Source organism: Bos grunniens, chromosome 14 (assembly GCF_055505025.1).
Source record: "Bos grunniens cultivar Pamir isolate PY7600 chromosome 14, Bosgru_T2T1.0, whole genome shotgun sequence".
In the NCBI taxonomy this organism is placed as follows: Eukaryota; Metazoa; Chordata; class Mammalia; order Artiodactyla; family Bovidae; genus Bos; species Bos grunniens.
Window position 1 is genome coordinate 8,710,706 of NC_141178.1, and position 27,513 is coordinate 8,738,218.

Consider the following 27,513-nt stretch of genomic DNA (forward strand, 5'->3'; position numbering starts at 1 on the left):
AAACCCACATCTCTGTGTCTCCTGCACGGGCAGGCGGTTTCTTTACCACTGTGCCACCTGGGACGCCCAGTACTTTTATTTCATATGTACCAGTAAAACAGTTGTTTATAATGAGGGCTTTAGATTCACCAGTGTGTTAGTTTCTCCAATTTAAAAAGGATCCATCATTTGGACATTAATAAAAGGTATGTATTAATAATGATTCCCTAGGACTCAAGAGGCCTCCCCGTAAGATGGTGGGGTAGGATGTAACCTAAATCCGGAGAGTTTACCCTGGGAAACAGTATGGCAAAGGCCAATCAAAAACACGAACAAACAAAACACACAGACACAGAACCACCTCGGAAGATCAGATGGAACATTTGTATCTGAAAGACAGACAGAAATGCTAGTTTCTCCCTAAAAGCCTTTGTTTGAAGTCTGAAAAGACATCTTTATTAAGGCAACTTTTAACCTTAAGGTAACTTAACTGCATAAGCAATGAAAGAGCCCCCTCAATTTTTAGGGCAAGTTTTCCTTTAATTTCCAATGAAGCAAATACTTGCAAGTTTTGTACATACATATTCACAGCTGGGGTATTGGCAATCTGTTGTTCCTTTTTATTTTGAAGCCTTTCTTTTTCATTTTGAAGTCAGTTTGTTGAGATAAAATCGCTAGTGATGATCGTGTAGTGGGCCAATGCGTGCTACTTGAGAGCTTAACTTTTCTGATTTCTCAATTAAAAAGTCAAGTCACGACTTGAAAGTAGAGACTTATTTTATTTGGCGAGAACGTTTAGGACTGAGAGCCCGAGAATCAGCATCTCAGAAGCTGTGAGAAAACTGCTCCAAGGAGGCAGGAGAGAAAGTCAGACTATATACAAGTTTCCAGCAAAGGGAACAGGCAGTCTGAACATCAGAGATGAGGTATCAAGTTAAGGAATTTAGCATTCTGTGTACAGGAAGACGCAAGCCTCTGGGCTCCCTGAATTCACTTCTTTCATACGCACCTCAGGTGTCTGGGGCCAATCCTGTTTCGTTGTTCACCTTGCTTCTTGCATTTCCCCAGCTCCTCAGCAATCCCCATGAGGGGTGGCAGCATCTGCTGGATCGCAGTTTGGGGAGTGCTCATTCATATTTGGAGGCCACAAATCGCTGATGGCTGCAGCATTTCCTGTTTATTAATATGGCAGGAGATCGTCTCATTTCACAGATTTCCCCCCAGAGTTGTTTCCGCTCCCCCCACCCCCCGCCCCCCGCCTTAGGGGTCTTGGGTAATGCCTGTGGAGTGTAAGACTTCCATGGGTGCTCAGATGGAAGAATGGCCAGTTCTTTTGTGTGTCCCTGGTTGAGCAGTTTGTTGATTACATGCGTGCGTTTCCCTGTACTGAGAAGCTGCAGGGCATGATGACCTGCCTCCACCACTCCTGCAGGTTTCCATCACCTGAGAAAGCCATTGCTGGTCAGCAGGAGAGAGTTCCTTCTTTGCTGCTCAGAAGCTCTCATAAGATTTTGGCTTTTTTTTTTTTTTTTGACAAGCCCGATTAAGGTAGCCAATTCAAGGGAAAACGACAGGGCAGTCTTCCCTCCCGACCATCTCAGTCCCAACTTACTCAGTGTTTAACCGAGCAAAGTCTTCCTAGCCTCTAAACTGAGAATAACCAACCGCTGAGTATCCAAACAGTCTTCCCAGCTCCTTTTACAATGAGAAGCCGCCACTCACTGCCTAAACTGAGCAAAATCTTCCCAATCCTTCCACTGATGTCCCACCCTGTGTCTAAACGGAGCAACCCAGCTCTCTTCTGGAAAGGTATCCTTTCAAGGATAACCTCTTCCCCCACCAAATAAAACTTAGCATTATCAACCAATAATGGGAAATCCTAGAACTCACTCAAATTTGTCTGGACTTTCTGAGGAGGTGGACGGGCACAAGGGGCTTCTGCTAGTATGAAGGCTCTGGGTCCTCGGAGAGCTCAGGTGGAGGTGAGGAATCTGCCCTGGTCCTTTCATCAGTCACCATAGCTGTTGACTGAAGAAATATTCACAACCTAAAAGTTGGAGTAGGTCTTATTTGGTGGGGTTTTTTAGGATTTCAGGACTGGGAGACCGCATCTCAAGTAGCCCTGAGACAACAGCTCTGAGGAAGGGAAGAGAAGAAGGAGAGGGAGGGAAGGGAGGACCCAGCTAATCTGAACACCAAAAGATTATTATTAAAGAAAATTAGATATCTCAAGCTAAGGAATTTAGTGCTTTTCTATATATGAAAAGTTGCAAGAGTCAGGGCTCACTGAAATCATTTCTTTCCTATGCATCTCAGCTATCCTGGCCAGTGTCCTGTGTTTTTCACATCCTGAGCTCCCTTGGGGTTCACCCTAGGGAGTGGCGGCAGCCACTTGCTGAGGGCTCTTAGGACGCATGCTGGAGGGCTGCAAATTGTGCATGACTGTGACATTCATGTTTACTGATGTGGCAGAAAATACTTCAGTTCTCAGCCATTCCGTTTAGATTAAAAACTAGAAATAGCAAACTATCAAACTTCCTCTCAGGAAAGCAGAAGGTAGAGTCCTGGGGCCCATGGTATGGATGAAATAAAGAGAACTAAGTCAGAAAGGCAATGATTTCAGCCTGCAGTCTTAGCTTATGTTAGGACAAGCCTTGCTAGTGGAAGGACAAATCAAGTGAAAATTTTCAGTTCCTAAAAACTATAGCAAGAAGCTGTGAGATGGTTGTAAGGAGAGAAATGAGAAACAGTCTCAAGGAGAAAGAGGGCTGGAAAATAAAACATACACAACCACATGCTTCTTTCCTAAAACTAATACTTGCCTGTGTGTCTTATTACACGCCACAAACCATTCACAAGTAGTCTTTATCTGCCTATTTTACAGAAGAAATACTAAAACTCAGAGATTCTAAGTTACTTGCCCAAGATTATTAAATGAAAATAGAAATTACAATCAGAGATGTCTCCTGTAGTTTGTAGAGATGATTATCCACATTAGAAAGACCAGGCTCAAAGGATCAAAGCTACGGAGAAAGAGTCTGCCCCTACATGTTTGTTCCCACCCCCCCCCCCCCCCCAGATTTTTAAGCAGCAATTTTAGGATGTTCCATTTGACTGATAATAGCCAAATTTGCATTGAAAAATCATTGAAGTAAGGAAGTAAACACCCAAGCGATTTCATGTAGATTATTTATTGCTACAAAAACAACTTGCTTGATACTTGATGGTTACAGGCTGAACAGATCTTGCTTTTTGTCCAGGAAATGAAAAACTGAAGGAATGCAAATTTGCCAGGCAAGGAACACATTAAGCTCATAAAATGAAAAAATGAAACCAACTGTGAGAAATTTTTTAGAGTTTTTTTTTTTTTTTTTTCCTGAGCAATCTTCTTTAGGCCTACATCCTGGTTTAATGATAAATGTTTATACCTTGTTGTCATCTATTTTGCTTACTGGCACCCTGAGGCTGACTACTAAAATGCTCTGAAATCTTTTATTCTCAGCCATAGTGAAAGCACTCAAGCATTTGAGCTACCTTTCAGAACCATTTTCAGATTCTATAGTCACCAAAGAAACCTGCTTCTGTGATGCTATGGAGATAGAATGGGCATCTAAAGCCCGTAACTGTGAAACTGTTTCCTATCTACTAAGATTGTGCCTATAATTAGTAGATACTATCAACAAGATGGTGGAATTTAGGCCCTTTGGGCTTCTCTGGTAGCTTAGCTGGTAAGGAATTCTCCTGCAACGCAGGAGACCCTGGTCCAATCCTGGGTTGGGAAGACTGATCAGCTGGGGAAGGGATAGGCTACCCACTGCAGTTTTCTTGGGTTTTCTTGATGTCTCAGACAGTAAAGAATCCACCTGCAATGTGGAAGACCTGGGCTCAATCCCTGGATTGGGAAGATCCCCTGGAGAAGGGAATGGCTACCCACTCCCGTATTCTGGTCTGGAGAATTCTGTACAGTCCATGGGGTCACAAAGAGTGGGATAAGACTGAGTAACTTTCACTTCCACATTGGGGCCTTTGGATTTACCTGGTGGCTCAGTGGTAAAGAATGCACCTGCAATGCAGGAGACATGAGTTTGATCTCTGGGTCAGGAAGATCCCCTGGAGAAGGAAATGACAACCCACTCCACTATTCTTGCCTGGGAAATCCTATGGACAGAGGATCTTGGTGGGCTATAGTCCGTGGATTTGCAGAGTCAGACATGACTTAGCAACTGAGCAAGCACATGTACACTGGGGCCTATGTAGTAAAGGAACTCCAGGAATCAATGACTAAAAAGTCAGGATTTAGCTTTATTAAAAAAAAAAAGATCTTAATTAAACCAGACACAGTAGGAGAAATGTTGTCTGATTCTACTTACATGAGGAACCCAGAATAGGAAAACTCGGGGAGACAGATGTATGGTAGCTATCAGAGTCTGGGTGGGTAGAGGAGAGATGGGGAATTATTGAATTCAAAAATAATGAATTCAAATGTATTCAGATAAATGAATACAGAGTTCCGGTTGGAAAGATGAAAAAAACCTGAAGATGGATATTGGTAATGTGAATGTACATTTTTGCCTCTTCATTGCATGCTTACAAATGGTTAAAATGGTAAGTTTCCTGTATATTTTATTTACCACAATAAAAAACTCTTAAGGCACAACAGTAATGCAATAATACCTGAGGAATGAAATACTTCCTGCCATATCAGCAAACAAGGATGTCCTCATCGGTGGTTGCATCCTCCAATGTGAGCTGGCGAGTCCTAAGGGCACTCAGGAAGAAGTACCTGCGACCTAGCAGCCATCAGGACTGCAGCCACTTCCCACAGTGAGCTCCAATGGGGCCAAAATGTGAAAAAAACCACACAGGATACTGGCCCAGGATAGCTGAAGTGCATATAGTAGGAATGGCTTCAGTGAGCCCAGGCTCTTGCATCTTCCCGCAGATAGAAAAGCACTCAATTTCTTGAGATATCTGATTTTAATTAAGAATAATTTTGATGTTCAAACTACCTGCCCTTTGTCGCAAAACTTCTCTATAACCTGGCGTCTACCCTCACCTCCTTGGAGCAGTTCTCTCAAAGTTACTTGAGATGCTGTCTCTTGGGCTTGACGTCCTAAAAATCCCCACCGAATAAAGCCTCCCAACTTTTAGATTGTGACTACTTTTTAAGTCGACATAAAAATGTATGGTGTTGACAGTTGCACTGGACAATGTGCTAAATGCTTTTCACCCATTCTCTTAGATAACTCTTAAAATAAGTACTAGAGAATGAAACATAAAAACTTAAGTCATCTATCTGGACTTCACACAGATAGTAAATGGTATAGGAGGCTTTGAACCTGGGCCTGTTTACAAAGCTCATGCTATATATGAGACTTTAGAGAACTTTTGTAAGTTTTTATAAAACTTTTATATTAGATGTATATTTCCATATCAAACCAAAGGCAAGGTTTAAATAAATAAAAACACTGAAGCTCAGTGTTCTGACAATTGGTTTTATTCTCAGGTGATGCTTTTTCAACTCTCCTTCATTTACAGAACCTCACACACATAACAAAAGCAAACTCAGGGGCCAGCACCCATCTTTCTGACAGTATAGCGTGGAATTCTGACAGTAAGATGGAGGAGAGGCAGAATGTATTTCTTCTTTCCCTTTCTGTTTCCGACTATTGTTTCTGATTATAGTGATGGCCTCTTTTATGAGTTCAAGAATGGACTTCTCACTTTGATTTTGCCCTCATATCACACTCTGCTCTCAAAACCATTCCCATCTCTACCTGGATAATCCAGCAGGGGCCCAACCTCCACCTAGAGGTGGGTAAATGACTGCAGCAGAGACAGAATCACTTTGAAGGAGTGTTGACTTTGCTACTACTTAAGAAAAACCTGCCTGAAGATGAGGCCAGTACATAGAAAACCAGAACCGAGAAATGGAGAGTTTCCTTGACACTGTTTTTAAAATGTCTGGCTTTTGTTCCAGGAATGCCTGGCACACAATGAGTACCGGGTTATATTTTCCGTGAAGTGACATTTTCTGACCAACATATGAGAACTCCAAGATCTTGATTTCTAAAATATGGCACTGAACACAGTCTCTTTTTAACCCACTTCTCCCACTCATTTAATCACTAAATATTTATTATGTAGCCGGTGAGACAACTTGATCACATGTCATAGTCTATGGTGAACATAGCATCAGAAACATTCACAGTATATTACAGGCCACAAGGGAAGCAACTCTGCCTCTGTGGGAAGAGAATTCCAGGTAAGGATGGAAGGTACAAGCCCTCAGGGGATTATGCTGGGTGGGTTCAAGGATATCATGGAGACCAGTGTGGACTGTCTCATTTTTTGCCTGCCTTTCTCCTGTGAAGGCTGTTATGCAGGCAATGTGTCCTTTAGTTTACCTTTTCCCTTTATTCCTTGGAGAGGTCTCTTTCATGCCTAAGGCTAAAAACAGGTGGCCCTTAACACAATCTTCCATCTGAATCTTTCCACACAACCCCAGACAAGCATTTTCAATTGCTTTCCCTGGCATCTCATGTGAATCACATACCCAGTTGTTTGGTCGCTCAGTTGTGTCCAGCTCTTTTGTGACCCCAAGGACTATAGCCTGCCAGGTTCCTCTGTCCATGGGATTTTCTGGGCAAGATAACTGGAGTGGGTTGCCATTTTCTTCTCCAGGGATTTTCCAGACCCAGGGATTGAACCTGTGTCTCCTCCATCACAGGTCGATTCTTTTACTGCTGAGCCATTGGGGAAGCCCAACAAAGAATACAATACCCTCAGCACTGAATTCACAGTTCCTGTAGCAACAAAGTTATAAAGTTCCAAGGATGGCACCCGTCAAGGTTCTAAACCAGAGTAACATGTGTAATTGGGCAATCATTCTCTGGCCATTGCAACCAAGGGGAAATTTTATTTTCCTTTTTGACTCACCTGCAATGTCGGGCTCCAGCCCCGGCTGATCCAGGGTATTCGAAGGGGAGACGGCTTAGGCGACTATTTAAATATTCATCAAAGATATAAAGAGTAATAGAATGAGGATAGCTCAGTAGGAAAATTCAGTGGAGAAAAGAGGCTGAGTAGCTTGGTTTACGCGGGAGACCAATAAAACTTCAAGACAAGAAGTTTGCGCCACTTACGTAGGCCACAGGCGTCCTTCCGTTCTCCCAAAGGAGAGGAGACACTGAGGCCTCCCCGGTCGGATCTTAGAAGCCCAGGCATAATTAGTAAGCATGGCGGGTTCCACACTCCAGATGGAGACTCAGCCAGAGTGAGAGAGAGAGACATGGGGAGACCAGTCTTTCGAGGAACTGATCCCAATTCTTTATTTTCCAGAGTCTGTTTTTATACACTGAGGTGTTATACAAAAGTCACGTGGGGACAGCAGTCCTGACTTTTATTAAAGTCAGGTGCTTCATACAAATGTATACAGAGGTCTTAGGGGTGTTACATCATCTTCTGGCCAGGGGGGCCTGCTGACAATTTATGACCCTCTCCTTGTGACAGTGGTCAGTCAACCAGAACACTTTTTTCTCCAAGGGTGATTATTCTTAAAACAGACGCCACCCAAATAAAGTTACATTCCTATAGGGTGAGGGTATAGTGGGTTTTAGTTAAGGAAAGAATTTACTTAGCCTAAGGTCTAATGTGATTAATATCAAAGGTTAATACTTATTTCTTCTATATATTCATTAATGTGTGTAAGGGCAGGGGATGTGGAGTCTTAGCAACAAACATTGGCTCAACAAATGAAAAACCCTTCACCAATACAATTTTTAATCAGCCCATTATACTAATAGTTTTCTGACTTTTCTAAGGAACCTGTTTTTAGAAGGTTTAAAGCATCTCGTGCCTCTCACGGTTGGGAGGCTGTGAGCAATCACATGTGGCCGGACAAGCCTGTCAGGCAGGCTAGAGAACCTTCAGAGGAGATTGTAGGTTGAAAAACTCCTATCACGCCCAGGAATTATTATTAACTGGAGCTCTAAGTTAACTCCTTCTCCGAAAGAGGTGGTGGGGGACAGCCCCCCGTAAAGTCAGAGGTGTAGGTGAGCACAAAGTAGTAAAGTAGGCAGGCTCTGGTTATGGGGGTAGATGCTCGAGGATTTCCAGGGGGACTCCTGAGGCTCAATCCCGCCTTTGCGTATGTCGAGCCTCCTTCCTCATGACCTTTGCCATGGGCGGAGTACCTCACTCTGGCCCCCAACACTGCAACATTTACCTTTACCTGAAAAGTTGTACTGAGGTAGAATCAGGAAAACCACAAACTGAAGCATGGATGAGCTTCCATGCTTAATGCATTGTGAGTAAATGATTTTAAACACTGTGAAAACACTGGAGTGGAAGTGTTTATGCATCACTACACTTTGATTTAAACCAGTTAGGATTGCTAGTTGTGTTCCTCCGTGCTGTTTCTAAGGGGCCCAGGGATTCTAAACTATTCAGTTTAGAATATTTCATCCTGGCATTGAAGTGATGTGAAGTCCCAAAATTCACTTCAGTTCTGTGCAAGGGCTTCTAAATAGCCCAAGTTTTTCCTTATTAAGACAGCATTCCTATTCTCTCCATATTTTTTAACTTTTTATTTTATATTGGAGCATAGTTGATGTGGTGATAGTTTCACCTGTACAGCAAAGTGGTTTAACTATACATATACATGTATCTGGGCTTCCTTGGTGGCTCAGATGGTAAAAAATCCTCCCAAATTGTGGGAGACTCAGGTTCAATCCCTGTGTTGGGAAGATCTCCTGGAGGAAGGCATGGCAACCCACTCCGGTATTCTTGCCTGGAGAATCCCCATGGACAGAGGAGCCTGGTGGGCTACAGTCCATGGGGTCACAAAGAGTTGGACACGACTGAGCGACTAATACATCTATCTATTCTTTTTCATTCCAATGAAGCCAGTTTTCATTCCAATCCCAAAGAGTCAATGCCAAAGAATGTTCAAAATACCACATAATTACACTCATTTCCCATTCTAGCAAGGTAATGCCCCAAATCCTTCAAGCTAGGCTTCAACAGTACGTGAACTGAGAACTTCCAGATGTACAAGCTGAACTTAGAAAAGGCAGAGGAACCAGAGATCAAATTGCCAACATCCATTGGGTTATAGAGAAAGCAAGGGAATTCCAGAAAACATTTGACTTCTGCTTCATTGACTATGCTAAACCCTTTGACTGTGTGGAGCAAACAAACTGAGGAAAATTCTTAAAGAGGTGGGAATACCAAACCACCATATCTGCCTCCTGAGAAACCTGTAAGCAGGACAAGAAGCAATAGTTAGAAATGGACATGAAACAATGGATAGGTTCAAAACTGGGAAAGGAGTATGTCAAGGCTGTTTACTGTCACCTTGTTTATTTAAATTATATGCAGATTCAGTTCATTCACTCAGTCGTGTCCAACTCTTTGTGACCCCATGGACTGCAGCACACCAGGCTTCCCTATCCTTCACCAACTCCCAGAGCTTACTCAAACTCATGTCCATTGAGTAGGTGATGCCATCCAACCATTTCATCCTCTGTCGTCCCCTTCTCCTCCTGCCTTCAATCTTTCCCAGCATCAGGGTCTCTTCCTGATGAGTCAGTTCTTTGCATCAGGTGGTCAAAATATTGGAGTTTCAGCTTCAACATCAGTCCTTCCAATGAACACCCAGGACTGATCTCCTTTAGGATGGACTGGTTGGATCTCCTTGCAGTCCAAGAGACTCTCAAGAGCCTTCTCCAACACCACAGTTCAAAAGCATCAATTCTTTGGTGCTCAGCTTTCTTTATAGTCCAACTCTCATGTCCATACATGACTACTGGAAAAACCATAGCTTTGACTAGACAGACCTTTGTTGGCAAAGTAATGTCTCTGCTTTTTAATATGCTGTCTAGGTTGGTCATAGCTTTTCTTCCAATGAGCAAACATCTTTTAATTTCATGGCTGATTATATGCAGATTATATACAGATTACACCATGAAAAATGCTGGGCTGGATGAATGACAAGCTGGAATCAAGACTACTGGGAGAAATATCAATAACCTCAGATATGCAGATGACACCACTCTAATGGTAGAAAGTGAAGAACTAGAGAGCCTCTTGAGGGTAAAAGAGGAGACTGAAAAAGTTGGCTTAAAACTCAACATTCAAAAAACTATCATGGCATATGGTGCCATTACTTCATGCAAATAGATGGGGAAAAAATGCAAACAGTAACGGATTTTTTTCTTGGGCTCCAAAATCACCGCAGATTGTGACTACAGCCATGAAATTAAAAGACGCTTGCTCCTTGGAAGAAAAGCTATGACAAACCTAGACAGAATATTAAAAATAGAGACATCACTTGGCCAACAAAGGTCTGTCTAGTCAAAGCTATGGTTTTTCCAGTAGCCATGTATGGATGTGAGAGTTGGACCATAACGAATGTTGAGCACTCAAGAACTGATGCTTTTGAACTGTGGTGCTTGAGAAGACTCTCAGAGTCCCTAGGACAGCAAGGAGATCAAATGAGTTAATCCTAAAGGAAGTCAACCCTGAATATTCATTGGAAGGACTGATGCTGAAACTGAAGCTCCAGTACTTTGGCCACTTGAGGTAAAGAGCCGACTCACTGGAAAAGACCCTGATGCTGGGAAAGATTGTAGGGGGGAGGAGAAGAGGGAGACAGAGGATGAGATGGTTGGATGGCATCACTGAGTTAATGGACATCAGTTTGAGCAAACTCTGGGAGACAGTGAAGGACAGGGAAGCCTGGTGTGCTGCAGTTCATGCGATCGCAGAGCTGGACACAGCTTAGTGATTGAACAAATAAACTGAAAAGACAGTGGAAAACTACTCAGGTTCCCTGTCCTTCCAGCTTTGGTCAACTTGGGAACAGGACTGTAAGAAATGAGTATGAAACAGACCATGTCTCAAAACATTTCTACTGAAAATGGCTTTATAACTATGAAAGGCAGAATAAACAAATCCACTCAAGGTTTCTACTTTATGGTGGTTATGAGTTTTATGCCATCCTAAGATAAAAATATTTATTAAAATATACTAGTCTAAATGTATACCTACTTTTAGAATTATGTAATTCTCAAATTGCTCTTTGTTTTGGTTCAGTATATATTCTATTCACTCTTTTCTATCCCACTTCATGCATATTTTGTAATTTTTAAGCCTTTCAAACAGCAGGTTAACCCACAGAATATTAGTCACTTTTAAGGCTAATCACTTAATTTGGATAGTCAACTTCATTGAAACATGACAATTACTAAATACAAATTTACCAATATATACACCATTTTAACACTACCACACCTATAACGCTTTCCCTAAAAATGTTCAATATTTAACTCATAATACAGTTAGTATTAAGATATGTTTTCCCCACACTCTGAGTACGGATAGGCAGCCTCAACCAAGGAAGGTGACCATGGCAGAAAGTACTGTACAGCCTCGCATAACGAATACACACACACTGCCAACGTATTTATTCAATGAGTGCTCCACTGTACCACCACAGCTGAAGGCAGCCTGCAATGTGTGGTAGCCTATTTGTGCTCTAGCAAGCAATCCTGATGTAAAATGTCTAGGAAAAATGTACATGCAACAGTATGGGATCAGCTCTTGATGAAAGTGAAAGAGAGTGAAAAAGTTGGCTTAAAGCTCAACATTCAGAAAACGAAGATCATGGCATTCGGTCCCATCACTTCATGGCAAACAGATGGGGAAACAGTGGCAGACTTTATTTTTGGGGGCTCCAAAATCACTGCAGATGGTGATTGCAGCCATGAAATTAAAAGACACTTACTCCTTGGAAGGAAAGTTATGACCAACCTAGAGCATATTAAAAACCAGAGACATTACTTTGCCAACAAATGTCGGTCTTGTCAAGGCTATGGTTTTTCCTGTGGTCATGTATGGATGTGAGAGTTGGACTATAAAGAAAGCTGAATGCCGAAGAATTGATGCGTTTGAACTGTGGTGTTGGAGAAGACTCTTGAGAGTCCCTTGGACTGCAAGGAGATCCAACCAGTCCATTCTAAAGGAGATCAGTCCTGGGTGTTCATTGGTAGGACTGATGTTGAATCTGAAATTCCAATACTTTGGCCACCTGATGTGAAGAGCTGACTCATTTGAAAAGACCCTGATGCTGGGAAAGATTGAGGGCAGGAGGAGAAGGGGACAACAGAGGATGAGATGGTTGGATGGCATCACTGACTCAATGGACATGGGTTTGGGTAAACTCCGGGAGTTGGTGATTGACAGGGAGGCCTGGCATGCTGTGGTTCATGGGGTCGCAGAGTCAGACACGACTGAGCAACTGAACTGAACAAACCAACAAGGACAATGTCATTCCAAGTACTAAGAAGAAAGTTTTATGGTGGCTGGAACGGGCCCTTAGGAAATAGTCATAGAAACAGGGTAGACGTCAATAGGAAATTAAGACTGGTAAAAGTCGTTTAACATTATGAAAGGCATCATAAAGATTTCTATAGCCTGGGCAAATGACTAACTGTTATTTGACTGGCAGGTAGCATTTCATGATTTGCGGATGTTAGAAAAAAAGCACACTGAAGATTGAGTGCCAATGTAAGATACCAAAATAATTTCTCCACAGGGCCTCTGCCATAACCATAACCACCCTCATCTAGGGTCAATTATGAGCATTATCACTTTTAGAAACATGTCCACCATTCCTCCTAAATTGCTCCCTCCCCTTGCAAATGGCCCTAAATTCATTAAATTACAGAGGGGAAGTAAGAGAAGAGAAAAGGAAAATAAAACATAACCTTTTATTTTCTCAGGCACACAAGTGATTTAGGATACCAATTATCAAGAGATTTTACTGATTTACCTTTAGAATTATCTATTTTAAACCTTTAGCTACCTTAGAAAATAGTTTACAGCAATCACTTTGCCATTCAGAAGTACCAAGTTATAATTCAGTTGCTGAATCAGTTAACAGTTTATAGTCAACATATGCGAGGTTACTGGAATTCCTTAGTTTTAAATATCCTGTGGAACAAGTTTTCCACTTCTTTTAAGTTTTTCAGGTTAAAGACATGACCACTAAAAAAGTATATCCTAAGCAGTTTATTATTAACAAAATTAGCAATGTAAAATTTAAAAACCAACTAGTGTTACTCTGACGACCATTCTGGTACACTAAGTGGCTTGTGTTTGAAACAAAATTCCATCACTGAAGTCAATAACTTAGTATCATTATTCCTGAGGTCCTCATTAAACCTCTCTTTTCCTCTGCACATGGTGACTGGTTTTGAACAGCATGGATTTACCATGTACCTCAGAATTTACCTGTATCAACCTAGCATATACATAGCAACTTTCAGCATTCTAAAGACAGTCCTACAACTGTAGATGTACATAAGCCACAGCACCCTTCCTAAGACCAGTTCCAATCAGCGTTGCACATTAACAAACGCATACTGGTATATGCTAATAGTCTCCACCACTTAGCTCAGTTAGAGCAATGGTAAATCAGAGTAGATACTGAATTCTATAGCTTCTCAAGGAAGGAAATGCTTTATAGTCATAAGCTTGACCTGATCATGGGAAAGTCTTCTTAGAAAGGTTTGCACTGGTTACAAAGTACATACAAGGAGAGTATGGCTGGCTCTGAACAAATCCACAAACTCACTTCTGAACATAAACTCAAAATATACATTCTAACGACAGAGATTTGGTTCTATTATTTTCACAAACCAAAGTATAGATTTCAAGTTATTTCACAAATCACATGATCAAATGAAAATGGACATGAAAACATGTAGTAAATTATTATGTACATGTTTTTAAAAGGGGATGTTGCTGTTTAAAAATAATTCACAAGACAAAACTTGGCAAAGAGTAAACAAAATCATTAATAATAAACCAGAAAATGTGGAAAACTAAGAAAAAGGTCCAAAGAATTAAAAACAGCACATATCTTTCAAAAGGTTTGAAACAAGTGTTTTGCAAGCTTTTAAAAATAAGCATAAAGCAACTTTAACTGTACTTTAAATGATTTGAGAATCCAAATCTTAAATGATTTGAGAAATAAAAAAAATCCAATATATATATATTATTTATATATATGTAAATATATATATTTAAGAAATCCAATATATAATATATATATTAATATATACTCTATGACTGGAGGCAATATTAGGGCAACATAAAAAGGATCCTATAGAAATTTGTTGCTGCCAGAAATCTGGCATGTGGGATTAAAGATGGAATGAATATAACATTGTATATGTTTTGTCAATACAGCATGTTTTGTACAATTTATAGACAGCACATATATTAATAAAAAAACAGCAACCAAATGCAGCTATCAAACAGCATGACTATAAGGGATAACAGTTTATGTGGAGGCTGGAAACAATGAACAAAAGGAAAACTGCAGTTTTAGATTAATGTTTTAAAAATAGTACATCCATACTATTTTAAGTAAAAATGGATGATTTTATTATATAAAATCATGTTGGCAGAATATAGAAAAGTTACTTCTCTTTTACCTTTACATATTTAAGTACTAAGCAAAATGCAACAGTTGGAAAAACTCATGACAAACTACCAATAGTTTTTCATTTGGCAAAATTATTCAAGTTACAAAATGCCAAAGTAAATAAATGCACTTCAAAATACATGAAGTGTAATACAAGTGTATGAAAGTAGTGATCTTAAATTATTAATTTCTTTATAAAAAAACTAAACAAACAGAAAGCACAAGATAGTTTCAAGTTAGACAAGAATAAATCAAATCATTGTTTATTAGGATAATTAAACTAAAATAATTATTAAAGAAACGAAACAATTAATTAGGATTTAAAAAAAGAATAACATTTCAATGGTATTTTTCTATCAATAAAAGAAGGAAAGATTTGTAGGTCAGTTGACTGCTATAGACCCAGGTCCCTATAAAATCATCTGGACTATACCAAAAGAACTTGGTATAGACATAAAAACAAACTTCACTGTTATTCAAAGGTGAGAAAACTTATTCATTATGAAGGAAAGGGAAATAATTATACCTGCAACAGGGCAAAAATTTATATACTAAAATGATTAAATGTATCCGTAGCATAAAATTAAAATAATTGCTTCTAAATAATTCTTTTGCACTTTAGTAAATCAGGGTAAAGATTTTACCCTAATGAAAAGGCAAATGGGAGGTCTCTGATAAGGTGGCACCTTCATAGCTAAAAAACAGATACATACCAGAAAATCTGCATTCATATCAATAATCTCCACTGTAAAATAAACTAATCATTAAGATCACAATTAAGCTACTTTAAAAATATAAGGTGATAAATGAATGTCATATGAATCATATACCAAATTATTATATTCTATACACATAAGTACTATTAATAAATACACTCAATTCATTCTACAGGAAAAAGAACTGAGACTTAATTTCACATTTCAGAATTCCTGAGTCTTATCAGAGGAAAACAAGTACCAAAAAACAAACAAAATAAGCCTACTCTATAGTAGGGCAAATATATAATACAAATCTGGGCATCAAGATAACATTACTTACAGTTGTAAAGCTGAAGACTATGGGGACAAATATATATGTACTTCAACAGAATTATAAACCTGATTTTAAAGCTTAATTTTTTAGATAGGCATTTTGATCAAACAAGGCCATCAGAGTGACATCTTCAGTGATTGTAAGCCCACCACTTTAAAGGAATAACATCTTTATTTCAAAGCCTAATAATGAATACAAAAAGAAAAGAAGTTTATTTTAATAAAATTTTCAGTAAGACTGTAATAGGACAGCCCTTTGATGGAAGACCTAAGGAGGCTAAAGCCAATGATGTGAAATTAGAACACAAGTTCTAATTTGAGCCACTACGCATTAAATAATTTCCCTTTCGCTTTGCATATTACACAGCAAAAATAAAAAAGGTATCTTAAGAGCACTTCAGTCCCACAATGTAGGATTTAAACTTGTGTGTATAGGTGTAACAATTTGATCCTTGCAAAAACACATTTAAACAAAAGTTCATGTCTATTTTCTAACTAGCAAGGAAAAGGAAAGCAAAGTAGTTCCAACTAAAACATTAAAAAAAAAACAAAACAAGACATGATTTATCCTTTCTGGAAACACTACAAAAGCAAAGAACATCCAATAATATTATACATTTAAAATTGCATACTTTTACTCATTTTTATAAGCAGGAAAGACACATACAACTATTCATAGTCTTTATAAATGAAGACACTAAACAGAAAAATATTTGGATTATTTTTCTGTTCGTAAGTACTCATAAAGAAAATGACAAAAAAAAAAAAAAAAAAAAAACCCAAAACCTAAAGTGCAGACTTATAGGCCACTAAGGGCATAATAAATGATAAAGAGCTGCAGCCAAAGGTGCATTGACATTTACACTTACATATCCAGAAAATGATTCCTGTTTTTAAAAACTGTGCAATTTAAAAACTAGTCATTTGTGTGTGTGTGTGTGTGCCATAAGACAATTAAAACTTGCATCCCTGCCCAGTAGTAAGGGAACTGCTAGATCTTGGACAGCACACTAGGCTCTTGACAATTACACATTTCATTAGAATTATACAATATTGATTCCATCTCCAGAAAATGTTAGGGTCCTCTTGTAGAATGAAGAGCCACTGATATTTGGTTGATTGCCTTTAACCAGAGAGGTTTTCAGTTCCATTTCGCAAGCTACAATAGCTGCATTCAATTCTACTTGAGCTCGATGAACTACATAAAACATGAGGCCTATACTTATAATAATCTGTGAATAAAAATAAAAATTACAGTTAACAATATTTTATATAGTAAAAAGGGAGAACTTTCTAAGCCAATAAATGTTGTCTTAGAAATATTGCAAACAGGATATTTATAATAATCTGTGAATAAAAATAAAACATTACAGTTAGCAATGTTTTACATAGTAAAAAGGCAGAACATTTCCAAGCCAATAAATATTGTCAGAAATGTTTCAAACAGGGCAGTTTTCAAACACAGTAAGGTAACATTTTTAAATAGTTTACACAAAGGTGTCATTTATTTCTTGTCTGCTGGGTGTAGAGGGCCAACATCTACACAGTGTTCCTAACAGTGTCAGGTTAACACAAAGCAAGCATATATCCCTTTTAGTCCATATTAAATGATGTTTGTTTGATGTCAAGCTTCTTTCTTTGTATCAAAAAGTTTCCTTCAATGAATAAAAAAATATATATTTCTACAATAAAGTTGGCTAAACTTTGTTAATGTAATTCATGTAGTATTACTTCTGTGCAAAACTATAAATGTCTGTAGGTATTTTTAAGTTGACTTAGAAACACTACTATTTGCAAATGACCTACCTGGTATAGCTGAAATGAAAAATATTAAAACACTTGAAAAATGAAATGCCAATAAGCTTTAAAAGAAATTAACAAGAGACTGTGAACATGAAGTTGTCTACCCTTTTCAAAATAAAAACACAGAAACGTGATAAGGGGAAAAATTCCAGTAAAAGGAACAGAAAAAGCACCAAGGCTCTAGTCTCAGTTCAGCCGCTCACTTAGTGATCTGATTTCAAGTAAGCGCCTGGGAACCACGTGGGCTTCTCCCGCTGTCCAGAAGCTGTGCTCCCTCTGTACTTAAAACATTCTACAGACAATTCAGCTCAATGACTGTCTAAGCAGTCTACATCTTCTAAATGATATTTATTCCAAAGTTCATTTGTAAAGCAGTTCTTCAGGGTTTGGAGCAAAATATTCTCAGTAGATGTTTAATGTTTCAGCATGCTTTCAAAAGCTGCTCTAAGCATAGTGATCCTGAAATACAATACTGTTTCAATTAAGCCTACCTATATTTTTATGGGAGAAATACTCCAGGTACAAATGTTGAGGGTGGAAGGGGAAGGTGGTGACCTACCTCACACTGATGGTGAGGCAGGTTAAGGAGATGAAGGAATCTGGAACTTGTACAAGGGATGTACATTAAGTGAGTACCCATTACTCAATACAATTCTAAGCAAAGTAGTTATTTTATCTTATTTTTTATGCTACAGGAGACAAAGATAATTAATTTTCACCCATAGTTAACATTTTTCTTTCTTTAATGTTACTATAGTTGATTTACAGTGTCGTGTTAGTTTCAGGTGTCTACTCATTCTCTTTTAGATTCTTTTCTCACATAGGTTATCACAGAATACTGAGTAGTTTCCTGTGCTGTACAGTAGGTCCTTGGCTGGTTCTCTACCTTATACAGAGCAGTGTTTGTGTGTTCATCCCAAGCTCCTGATTTATCCTCTACTCATCTCCTCTTTTGTAACTGTAAGTTTGTTTTCAATGTCTGTAAGTCTGTTTCCATTTTGTAAATAAGTTTATTTGTATCTTTTTTTTAAAAATTAAATTCCACATAGGAATATCAGAGAAGGCAATGGCACCCCACTCTAGTACTCTTGCCTGGAAAATCCCATGGATGGAGGAGCCTGGTGGGCTGCAGCCCATGGGGTCGCTAAGAGTAGGACACAACTGAGCGACTTCACTTTCACTCTTCACTTTCATGCATTGGAGAAGGAAATGGCAACCCATTCCAGTGTTCTTGCCTGGAGAATTCCAGGGACGGGGGAGCCTGGTGGGCCATGGTCCATGGGGTCGCACAGAGTCAGACGTGATAGAAGCGACTTAGCACGCATGTTGTTCTGTGTAGTGGCTGCACCAATTCACATTCCCAGCAACACTGCAGAAGGGTTCCCTTCAAATCAGTTATTTTAAACGTAGGCCTTTAAATCTTGCCATTGTTCTCTAGTATGTTATCTCTCTGGAAAATATAAGTTATACTTATTGAACACCCTAAGTCTGATACTATGTGGATGGTAATACCATAAAAAGAGATGGAAAAATGTTAGTTACCTAGTTGGGAGAGGGTGTGAATGAGATGCTAAGTTCTGCTCTGGATATGCTGAATTTGAGGTGCCAATTAGATATCCAAAGCAATTCAGTGAATAGGTCTAAAGGTATGGAAAGAAGACTAAGCTGAAGACGCATATTAGGGAGTCCTCACAATGTCCTTAATAATAGTAGCCACTATAGTAACTGCATTTGCCAAGAAGAAAAGTTTTCAGAGTGAGACTAAAAAGCTTTGGCTAGAGTCTTGAGGAGGACCAAGTTAGGAGTAAAAGGAGGAGGTGCTGATAAATGAGCCAGGAAAACAGTGAAAAAGCTCAAGATAGTGGTGTCAAAGAAGCTAAGAGAAGAAAACATTTTTAAAAAGCATAGTTGTGAGTCTTAGCTTGCTAAGATGAGAACTAGAAAGTGTATCTGATTTACAGAAGGTTAGTGATGAAAGCTCGAGGGAAGGATTTGGCAAGGCCATAGAAAGTAAGTTTACAACTAGTGAGAAAGTTTTTCAGGTTCCCCGCAAGGGTGAATTGGCTACCTCTTTACATGGGATTTTCTCCAGATGTCTTTCTGGAGCCCAGGGGTTGGAAATTTATACTGACTCTTCCTAACAGCCCAGTGAAGTGTTAAAATAATACAAAACAAAACCAAACCTTTTTACAAAGTTTCCCTACTAAAACAAAAGAATCAAACATAAGTAGAAAGACAGCCTTATACAAGAAAGTGATTTCTTCCACTGTTAACTGAAAAGCAGGCCAAGAGTATAAGCAGAACATAAGGTTAGGAGATTCCATAGCTGTAAATTGAGGGGTTTCCCATTTGAAGGCTTTTGATTTTTCTGTTAAGCAAGAAAGGTAATCTGTTGTGAAGAAGGAAGTTGGGGCAGGAGGAAGAATTTGTGAGGGGAGTGAGGATAAGTTTGAAAGTCATAAGGAAAATGGGGAAATGGGAAGACGAAGGGAACAGAATATACAGCAGTGTTGAGAAACCAGCTGAAGGCTTGCAACCATGAATTAAATATCACCAGTCTACTTAGATGCATTACTTCCCCAAAAGAGCAGGTGCAAGAGCAGATCAAAACTTGGATTTATCCAGGATTGGGTTTTGGTTGATGAGTACACACAAAAATATATGGAAAAGACTAAGTTGACAAACCATGGAATCTATGTTGAATTTCAGTACAATGAAGAGTTGTGCCTTCCTCTGAATATCTATGTGGTACTGCTCTAATGTTAATGGACACTCTGGATTCTCTTTCGGTGGCTATACTGGGAGGCAAATTTGTGGCTTACTTCTACCAAGTATGAGGAAGCTTATGATACTAACCCTTTCATGGATCATAGCTCTATCATGGCAAAGGGGCTTGTGTAACTCAATAAAGCTATGAGCCATGCCATGCAGGGCCTCTCAAGATGACGGATGACAGTGAAGAGTACTACTGTCCACTGGAGCAGGAAATAGCAAACCACTCCAGTATTCTTGCCAGGAGAACCCCATGAACAGTATGAAAAGACAAAAAGATACAAAACGAAAGATGAGCTCCCCGGGTTTGAAGGTGTCCAGTATGCTACTGGGGAAGAGTAAAGGGCAATGAAATAGCTCCAGAAAGACTTAAGAGGCTGGCCAAAGCAGAAACGATGCTCAGCTGTGGATGTGTCTGGTGGTGAAAGTAAAGTCCAACACAATAAAGAACAATATTGCACATGAACTTCAAATGTTTTTTGACCCTGTGACCTGTAGCCCATCAAGCTCCTCTGTGCATGGAAGTTTTCAGGCAAGAATCCTGCAGTGGGCAGCCATTCCCTTCTCCAGGGGACCTACTTCACCCAAGGATTAAGCCTGGGTTGCATGCGCTGCAGGCAGATTTTTTTTGTTCTACTGTGGGCAAGAATCCCTTAGAAGACATGAAGTAGCCCTCATAGTCAACAAAATAGTCCAAAATGCAGTACTGTGGTGCAGTTTCAAAAACAACAGAATTGTCTCGGTTTGTTTCCATGGCAAACCATTCAACATCACAGCAATCAAAGTCTATGCCCCAATCACTGAGGCTGAAGAAGCTGAAGTTGACCAGTTCTATGAACACCTACAACACCTTCTAGAATTAACACTAAAAAAGATGTCCTTTTCATCATAAGGGATTAGAATGCAAAAGCAGGAAGTCAAGACATATTTGAAGAAACAGGCAAGGTTGGCCTTGGAGTACAAAATGAAGTAGGACAAACGCGAACAGAGTTCTGTGAAGAGAACTCGCTGGTCACAGCACACACACTTTCCACAACCCAAAAGACAATTCTACATTTGGACATCATGAGACGGTCAATACCAGAATCAGACTAAATATGTTTTTTGTAGCCAAAGATGCAGAAGCTCTATACAGTCAGCAAAAACAGGACCTGGAGCTGACTGTGGCTCAGATCATGAGTTCCTTATTGCAAAACTCAGGGTTGAATTGAAGAAAAGTAGAGAAAACCACTAGGCCATTCAAGTATGACCTAAATCAAATCCCTCATGATTATATACTGGTGGTAGTGAATAGATTTAAGGCATCAGATCTGGCAGAGTGCTTGAAGAACTATGGACAGAGGTTGGTGACACTGTATAGGAGGCAGTATCCAAAACCATCCCAAAGAAAAAGAAATGCAAGAAGGCAAAGTGGTTGTCTGGGGAGGCTTTACAAATTGCTGAAGAAAGAAGAGAAGCAAAAGCAAAAGAAGAAAGGGAAAGATATACCCATCTGAATGCAGAGTTCCAGATAATAGCAGCGAGAGATAATGAAATCACTCAGTCATGTCCAACTCTTTGTTGACGCCATGTACCAGGCTCCTCCGTCCATGGGATTCTCCAGGCAAGAGTACTAGAGTGGGGTGCCATTTCCTTCTCCAGGGGATATTCCCGACCCAGGGATTGAACCTAGGTCTCCCCACCTTGCAGGCAGATGCTTTATCCTCTGAGCCACCAGGGAAGCCAGCAGGAGAGATAAGACCCCCTTAAATGAAGAGTGCAAAGAAACAGAGGAAAATAACAGCATCAGAAAGACTAGAGATCTCTTCAGGAAAACTGGAGATATCCAGGGAACATTTCATGCAAAGATGGACACAATAAAGGACAGAAATGGTAAGGTCCTAACAAAAGCAGAAGAAATTAAGAAGAGAATTAGACAAAAAAGGTCTTAATGACTTGGATAACCATGATGGTGTGATCACTCACCTAGAGCCAGACATCCTGGAATATGAAGTCATGTAAGCCTTAGGAAGCACTACTATGAACAATCTACTGGAGGTGATGGAATTCCAGCTGAGTGATTTAAAATCCTGAAAGGTTTTAGACTGAGTGCTGTTCAAGTGTTGCATTCAATATGTCAGCAAATTTTGAAAACTCAGCAGTGGCTACTCTCAGGACTGGAAAAGGTCAGCTTTCATTCCAATCCCGAGGAAGGGCAATGCCAGACAGTGTTCTACCTACTGTACAATTGTGTTTATGTCACAGGACAGCAAGGTTATGCTCAAAATTCTTCACTTTAGGCTAAAGCAGTATATGAACTGAAAACTTCCAGATGTATAAGCCGGGTTTCGAAGAGGCAGAGGAACCAGAGATCAAACTGCCAACATTCACTGGATCATGGAGAAAGCAAGGGAGGAGCTCCAGAGATAGGTTTATTTCTGCTTCACTGACTATGCTAAAGCCTTTGATTGTGTGGCTCAGAACAAACCATGGAAAATTCTTAGATGGGAGTACCAGACTACCTTACTCATTTCCTGTGAAACCTGTATGTGGGTCAAGAAGCAACAATGAGATCTCCTGCGTGAGCATAAAAAATCACAACTATGTTTTGAACAATCATTGACAAAAGGATGCTGGAATCCCTCAAAGAAAGGTACCCCATGTCCAACGGAGAAGCTGTAACGAGATGGTAGGAGGGGCACAATCACAATGAAATCAAACTCCCACAACCACCAGGCAGATGACCCTCAAACTGGAGAACAATAATACCAAAGAAGTTCCCACACAGCCATGAAAGTTCTAGGCCCAGATCAGGATTCCCAGCCTGGGCATCTGGGAAATGGACTAGGAGATGCCAGGGAATCTGACATTGAAGGCCTGTGGGATCTGACTGCAGGACTTCCACAGGACTGGGGAAACAGAGACTCGGCTCTTGGAGGGCACAAACAAACCTTGTGTTCACCAGGACCAAGAACAAAGGAGCAGTGACCCTACAAGACACTGAGCCAGACCTACCCAGGAGTATCTGAGGTTCTCCTGAGGTGGGGGTCGGCAGGGGCTCACCGTGGGGATGAGGGCACTGGCGGCGGCAGTCATGAGAGGTGCTCCTTGGTAGCGTTAAGTCCTCTTGGAAATCACCATTAGCCCTACCACAGACCCTGCAGACTCCAGGGCTGAGTCACCTTGGGCCAAACAACTAACAGGGAGGGAGTACGGCCTCACTCAGGAGCAGACAACTGTATTAAAGGTTTACTAAGCAGGCTCTGCCCACCAGAGCAAGACCCAGATTTCCTACAGCCAGTCCCTCCCATAAGGAAGTTTGCAGAATCCTCTTAACCTCATCCACCAAAGGGCAGACTGAGGAAGCAAGAATTACAGTCCTGCGGGTACAGAATGAGAAACACAATCATAGAAAGCTAATTAAAATGAAAAGAATTAGGATTACATCCCAGATGAAGGAACAAGATAAATTCCCAGAAAACAGCTGAATGAAGTGGAGTTAGGCAACCTTATAGAAAAAGAATTCAGGATAGTGATAATGAGGATGATCCAGGATCTCGGAAAAGAATGGAGAAAATGCAAGAAATGTTTACCAAAGACCTAGAAGAACTCAAGAACAAACACAGAGATGAATAATACACTAGAAGGATTTAATAGCAGAATAACTGATGCAGAAGAACAGATAAGTGATGTTGAGGATAGAATGGTGGAAATCTTGCTGCAAAAAAGAATATAGAAAAAATAATAAAAAGAAATGATGACAGGCTAGCCTAAGAGACCTCTGGGACAACATTAAACATACCAACATTCACATTATAGGTGTTCCACAAGGAGAAGAGAAAGATATAGGACCAGAGATAATATCTGAAGAGATAACAGTGGAAAACTTCCCTAACATGGGAAAAGAAATAGTCAACAAAATCCAGGAAGCACAGAGTTCCAGGTAGGATAAACCCAAGGAGGAACACATGAAGACACATAGTAATCAAAAATTAAAGATAAAGATAAAATATTAAAAGCTATAAGGGAAAAATAATAAAATATACAAGGGAACTCCTGTAAGGTTATCAGTTGATTTCTCAAAAGAAATTCTACAAGCCAGAAGGGAATGATACAATATGTTCAAAGTGATGAAAGGGAAGAACCTACAACCCAGAATACTCTACCCAGAAAGACTCTCATTCAGATCTAATAGAGAAATCAAAAGCCTTACAGACAAAAGTTAAGAGAATTGAGCAACACTAAACCAGCTTTACAACAAATGCTAAAGAACTTCTTTAGTCAGCAAACAAGAGAATGAAAAGCCTTACAAAAAATAAACCCAAAATCAATTAAGAAAATGGTAATAGGGTCATACATATCAATAATTACCTTAATGTAAATGGACTAAATGCACCAACCAAAAGACATAAACCGGCTGGGTAGATAAAAAAACAAGACCCAATATACACAGCTGTCTACAAGAGACCCACCTCAGATCTAGGAACGCTTACAAACTGAAAGTACGGAGATGAGAAGAAAGTATTCCACGCTAATGGAAATCGTAAGAAAGCTGATGTAGCAATACTCATATCAGACAAAACATACTTTATAAAAAGATGGTTATAAGAGACAAAGGACATTACATAATGATCAAGGGTTCAATCCAAGAAGATTTAACAATTATAAATACCTATATATGTACCCGGAGAAGGCAATGGCACCCCACTCCAGTAATTTTGCCTAGAAAATCCCATGGACAGAGGAGCCTGGTAGGCTGCAGTCCATGGGGTCGCTAGAGTCGGACATGACTGAGCGACTTCACTTTCACTTTTCACTTTCATGCATTGGAGAAGGAAATGGCAACCCACTCTAGTGTTCTTGCCTGGAGAATCCCAGGGATGGGGAAGCCTGGTGGGCTGCCATCTATGGGGTTGCACAGAGTTGGACACGACTGACGTGATGCAGCAGCATATATGCACCCAACATAGGATCACCTCAATATGTAAGGCAAATATTAACAACCATAAGGGGAGACACTAACAGTGACACAATCATAGTGCAGGACTTTAATAACCCACTTTCATCAATGGACTGATCATCTGGACAGAAAACTAACAAGGAATCAAAGGGCTTAAATGACACTTCGGATGAGCTGGGCTTTTTTTTGATCTTTATAGAGCATTCCATCCCAAAGCAGCAGACTACACATTTTTCTCAAGTGCACAGGCATATTCTCCAGGACTGATCACAAGCTGGGCCACACGGCAAGTGTTAGTAAATTTAAGAAAATCAAAATCAAGCATCTTGTCTGATCAAAATGCTGAGACTAGAAATAAACTATATAAAAAAAAATCTAAAAAAACAAAACACATGGTAGCTAAACAATATGCTACAAAACAACCAAAGGATCACCAAAGAAATCAAAGTGGAAATAAAAAATACCTAGAGACAAATGAAAACAAAAGCATAACACTTCAATACTTATGGGAAGCAGCAAAAGCCATTCTAAGAGAGAAGTTTACAGCAATACAATCTTACCTCCAGAAACAAGAAAAATCTCAAGTAAACTATGTAACATTACACCTAAAACAACCAGAGAAAGAAAAAACAAAATCTAAAGTTACTAGAAGTAAAAAAATCATAAAGATTAGAACAGAAATAGATGAAATAGAGAAAAAGAAAACTGCAAAGATCAATGAAACTAAAAGCTGGTTCTTTGAAAAAATAAACAAAATTGGTAAACTTTTAGTCAGACTCATCAAGAAAAAAAGGGAGTTGACTCAAATCAATAAAATAAGAAATGAAAAAGGAGAAGTTACAACTGATTCCATAGAAAAGCAAGTGTCACAAGAAACTACTATGGGCCAATAAATTGGACAATCTGGAAGAAACAGACAAATTCTCAGAAAGGCACAATCTCCCTAGACTGAACCTGGGAGAAACAGAAAATATGAACAGACTAATCACAAGTGCTAAAACTGAAACTGTGATTAAAAACCTCCCAAAAAACCAAAAGCCCAGGACCTGACAGCTTCACAGGTGAATTTTACCAAACATTTAGAGAAGAGTTGACACCTACCCTTCTGAAACTGTTCCAAACAACTGCAGAGGAAGGAAAACTTCCAAACTCATTTTGTGAGGCCACCATCACCCTGATACCAAAAGCAGACAAAGATACCTTCAAAAGAAGAAATTTACAGGCTTGTATCACTGTTGAATATAGATGCAAAAATCCTCAACAAGATAATAGCAATCCATATTAAACAATACATTAAAATACATGGTCAAGTGGGATTCATCCCCGGGATGCAAGGATTTTTCAACATCTTCAAATCAATCAATGTGATTCACCGTATCAACAAACTGAAAAGTGAAAAACATACAATCCTCTCAATAGATGCAGAAAAGCTTTTGACAAAATTCAGCACTCATTTATGTAAAAATTCTACAGAAAGTGGGCACAGAGGGTACATACCTCAACATAATAAAGGTCATATATGAGAAACTGATAGCTAGCATCATATTCAATGGTGGAAAGCTGAAAGCATTCCCTCTATGATCAGGAACAACAGGAGGATGTCCAGTACTGCCACATTCATTCAACACAGTTTTGGAAGTCTTAGCTATAGCAATCAAAGAGGAAAAAGAAGTAAAGGGAATCCAAACTGGAAAAGAAGTTTGACCCCAAATAGTCAAAGCAATCTTGAGAAAGAAAAACAGCTCGAGGAATTAGGCTCCCTGACTTCAGACTATATTACAAAGCTACAATCATCAAAACAGTATGGTACTGGCTCAAAACTAGAAATATCGATCAGAGGAACAAGACAGAAAATCCAGAAAGGAGACAGAGTCTGGCACACTGCAGTCCAAGGGGTCTGCAAACAGCTGGATATGACTTAGCTACTGAACAACAAGAACAACATGATACTGTACTCTTTCAACCTTAACATGTGCTTCATTCTTTTTTTATTCCCCCCATGCTAATTTTCCCTTCAAGATGACATCTTTCTCCTCTCCATTTTCTTTTAAACCTTTTATTTTATATTGAAGTACAGCTGATTGACAATGTTGTGGTAGTTTCAGGAAGACAGCAAAGGGACTCTGCCATACATATCCATGTATCCACTCTCCCCCAAACTCCCCTCCGATCCAGGCTGCCACAAAATCCTGAGCAGAGTTCCTTGTTCAGAGTTCTATACTTCTTTAAGCTAAACTTAATACTCCCTGAAATAAACTATAAATAACATCAATGTATCAAATCAAGACATAAATATGCCTTCACATTTTCTTTGTGGTGGTTGCTTTTTGTAAATGTCTGGGCTAAGAAACGTGTTTTTTTTTTTCCCTTTTGTTTTGTATCCTAAGCTTAAGTTTTCCAACTCAAGCTAAAGGGTAAGAAATCCCTTAGAAAAAGAAGATCCTATATTTTAAGAAGTACACTGACAAATGCATGAACTATTTTGTTCTATTACA

At 39.5% G+C, this 27,513-nt stretch overlaps 1 protein-coding gene across 4 annotated transcripts in view; it reads right to left on the reverse strand.

The window, feature by feature from the left end:
* Positions 1-7,285: 7,285 nt before the first annotated feature.
* TMEM64 (transmembrane protein 64) overlaps positions 7,286-27,513 on the reverse strand; it is a 43,827-nt gene continuing 23,599 nt past the window's right edge. The window contains exons 3-4 of one of the 4 annotated variants that reach the window (XM_086335883.1): positions 26,120-26,218; positions 14,410-16,736 (exon numbers count right to left, since the gene is read on the reverse strand). In XM_086335883.1, coding sequence (XP_086192009.1) covers positions 16,548-16,736; positions 26,120-26,218 — 288 coding nt within the window. In that variant the 3' untranslated portion in view covers positions 14,410-16,547. Of the gene's footprint in view, positions 9,240-12,738; positions 16,737-18,118; positions 18,758-26,119; positions 26,219-27,513 lie in introns of those variants that run through there. The other 3 variants (XM_086335885.1, XM_086335884.1, XM_086335886.1) reach the window with 3 other exon arrangements.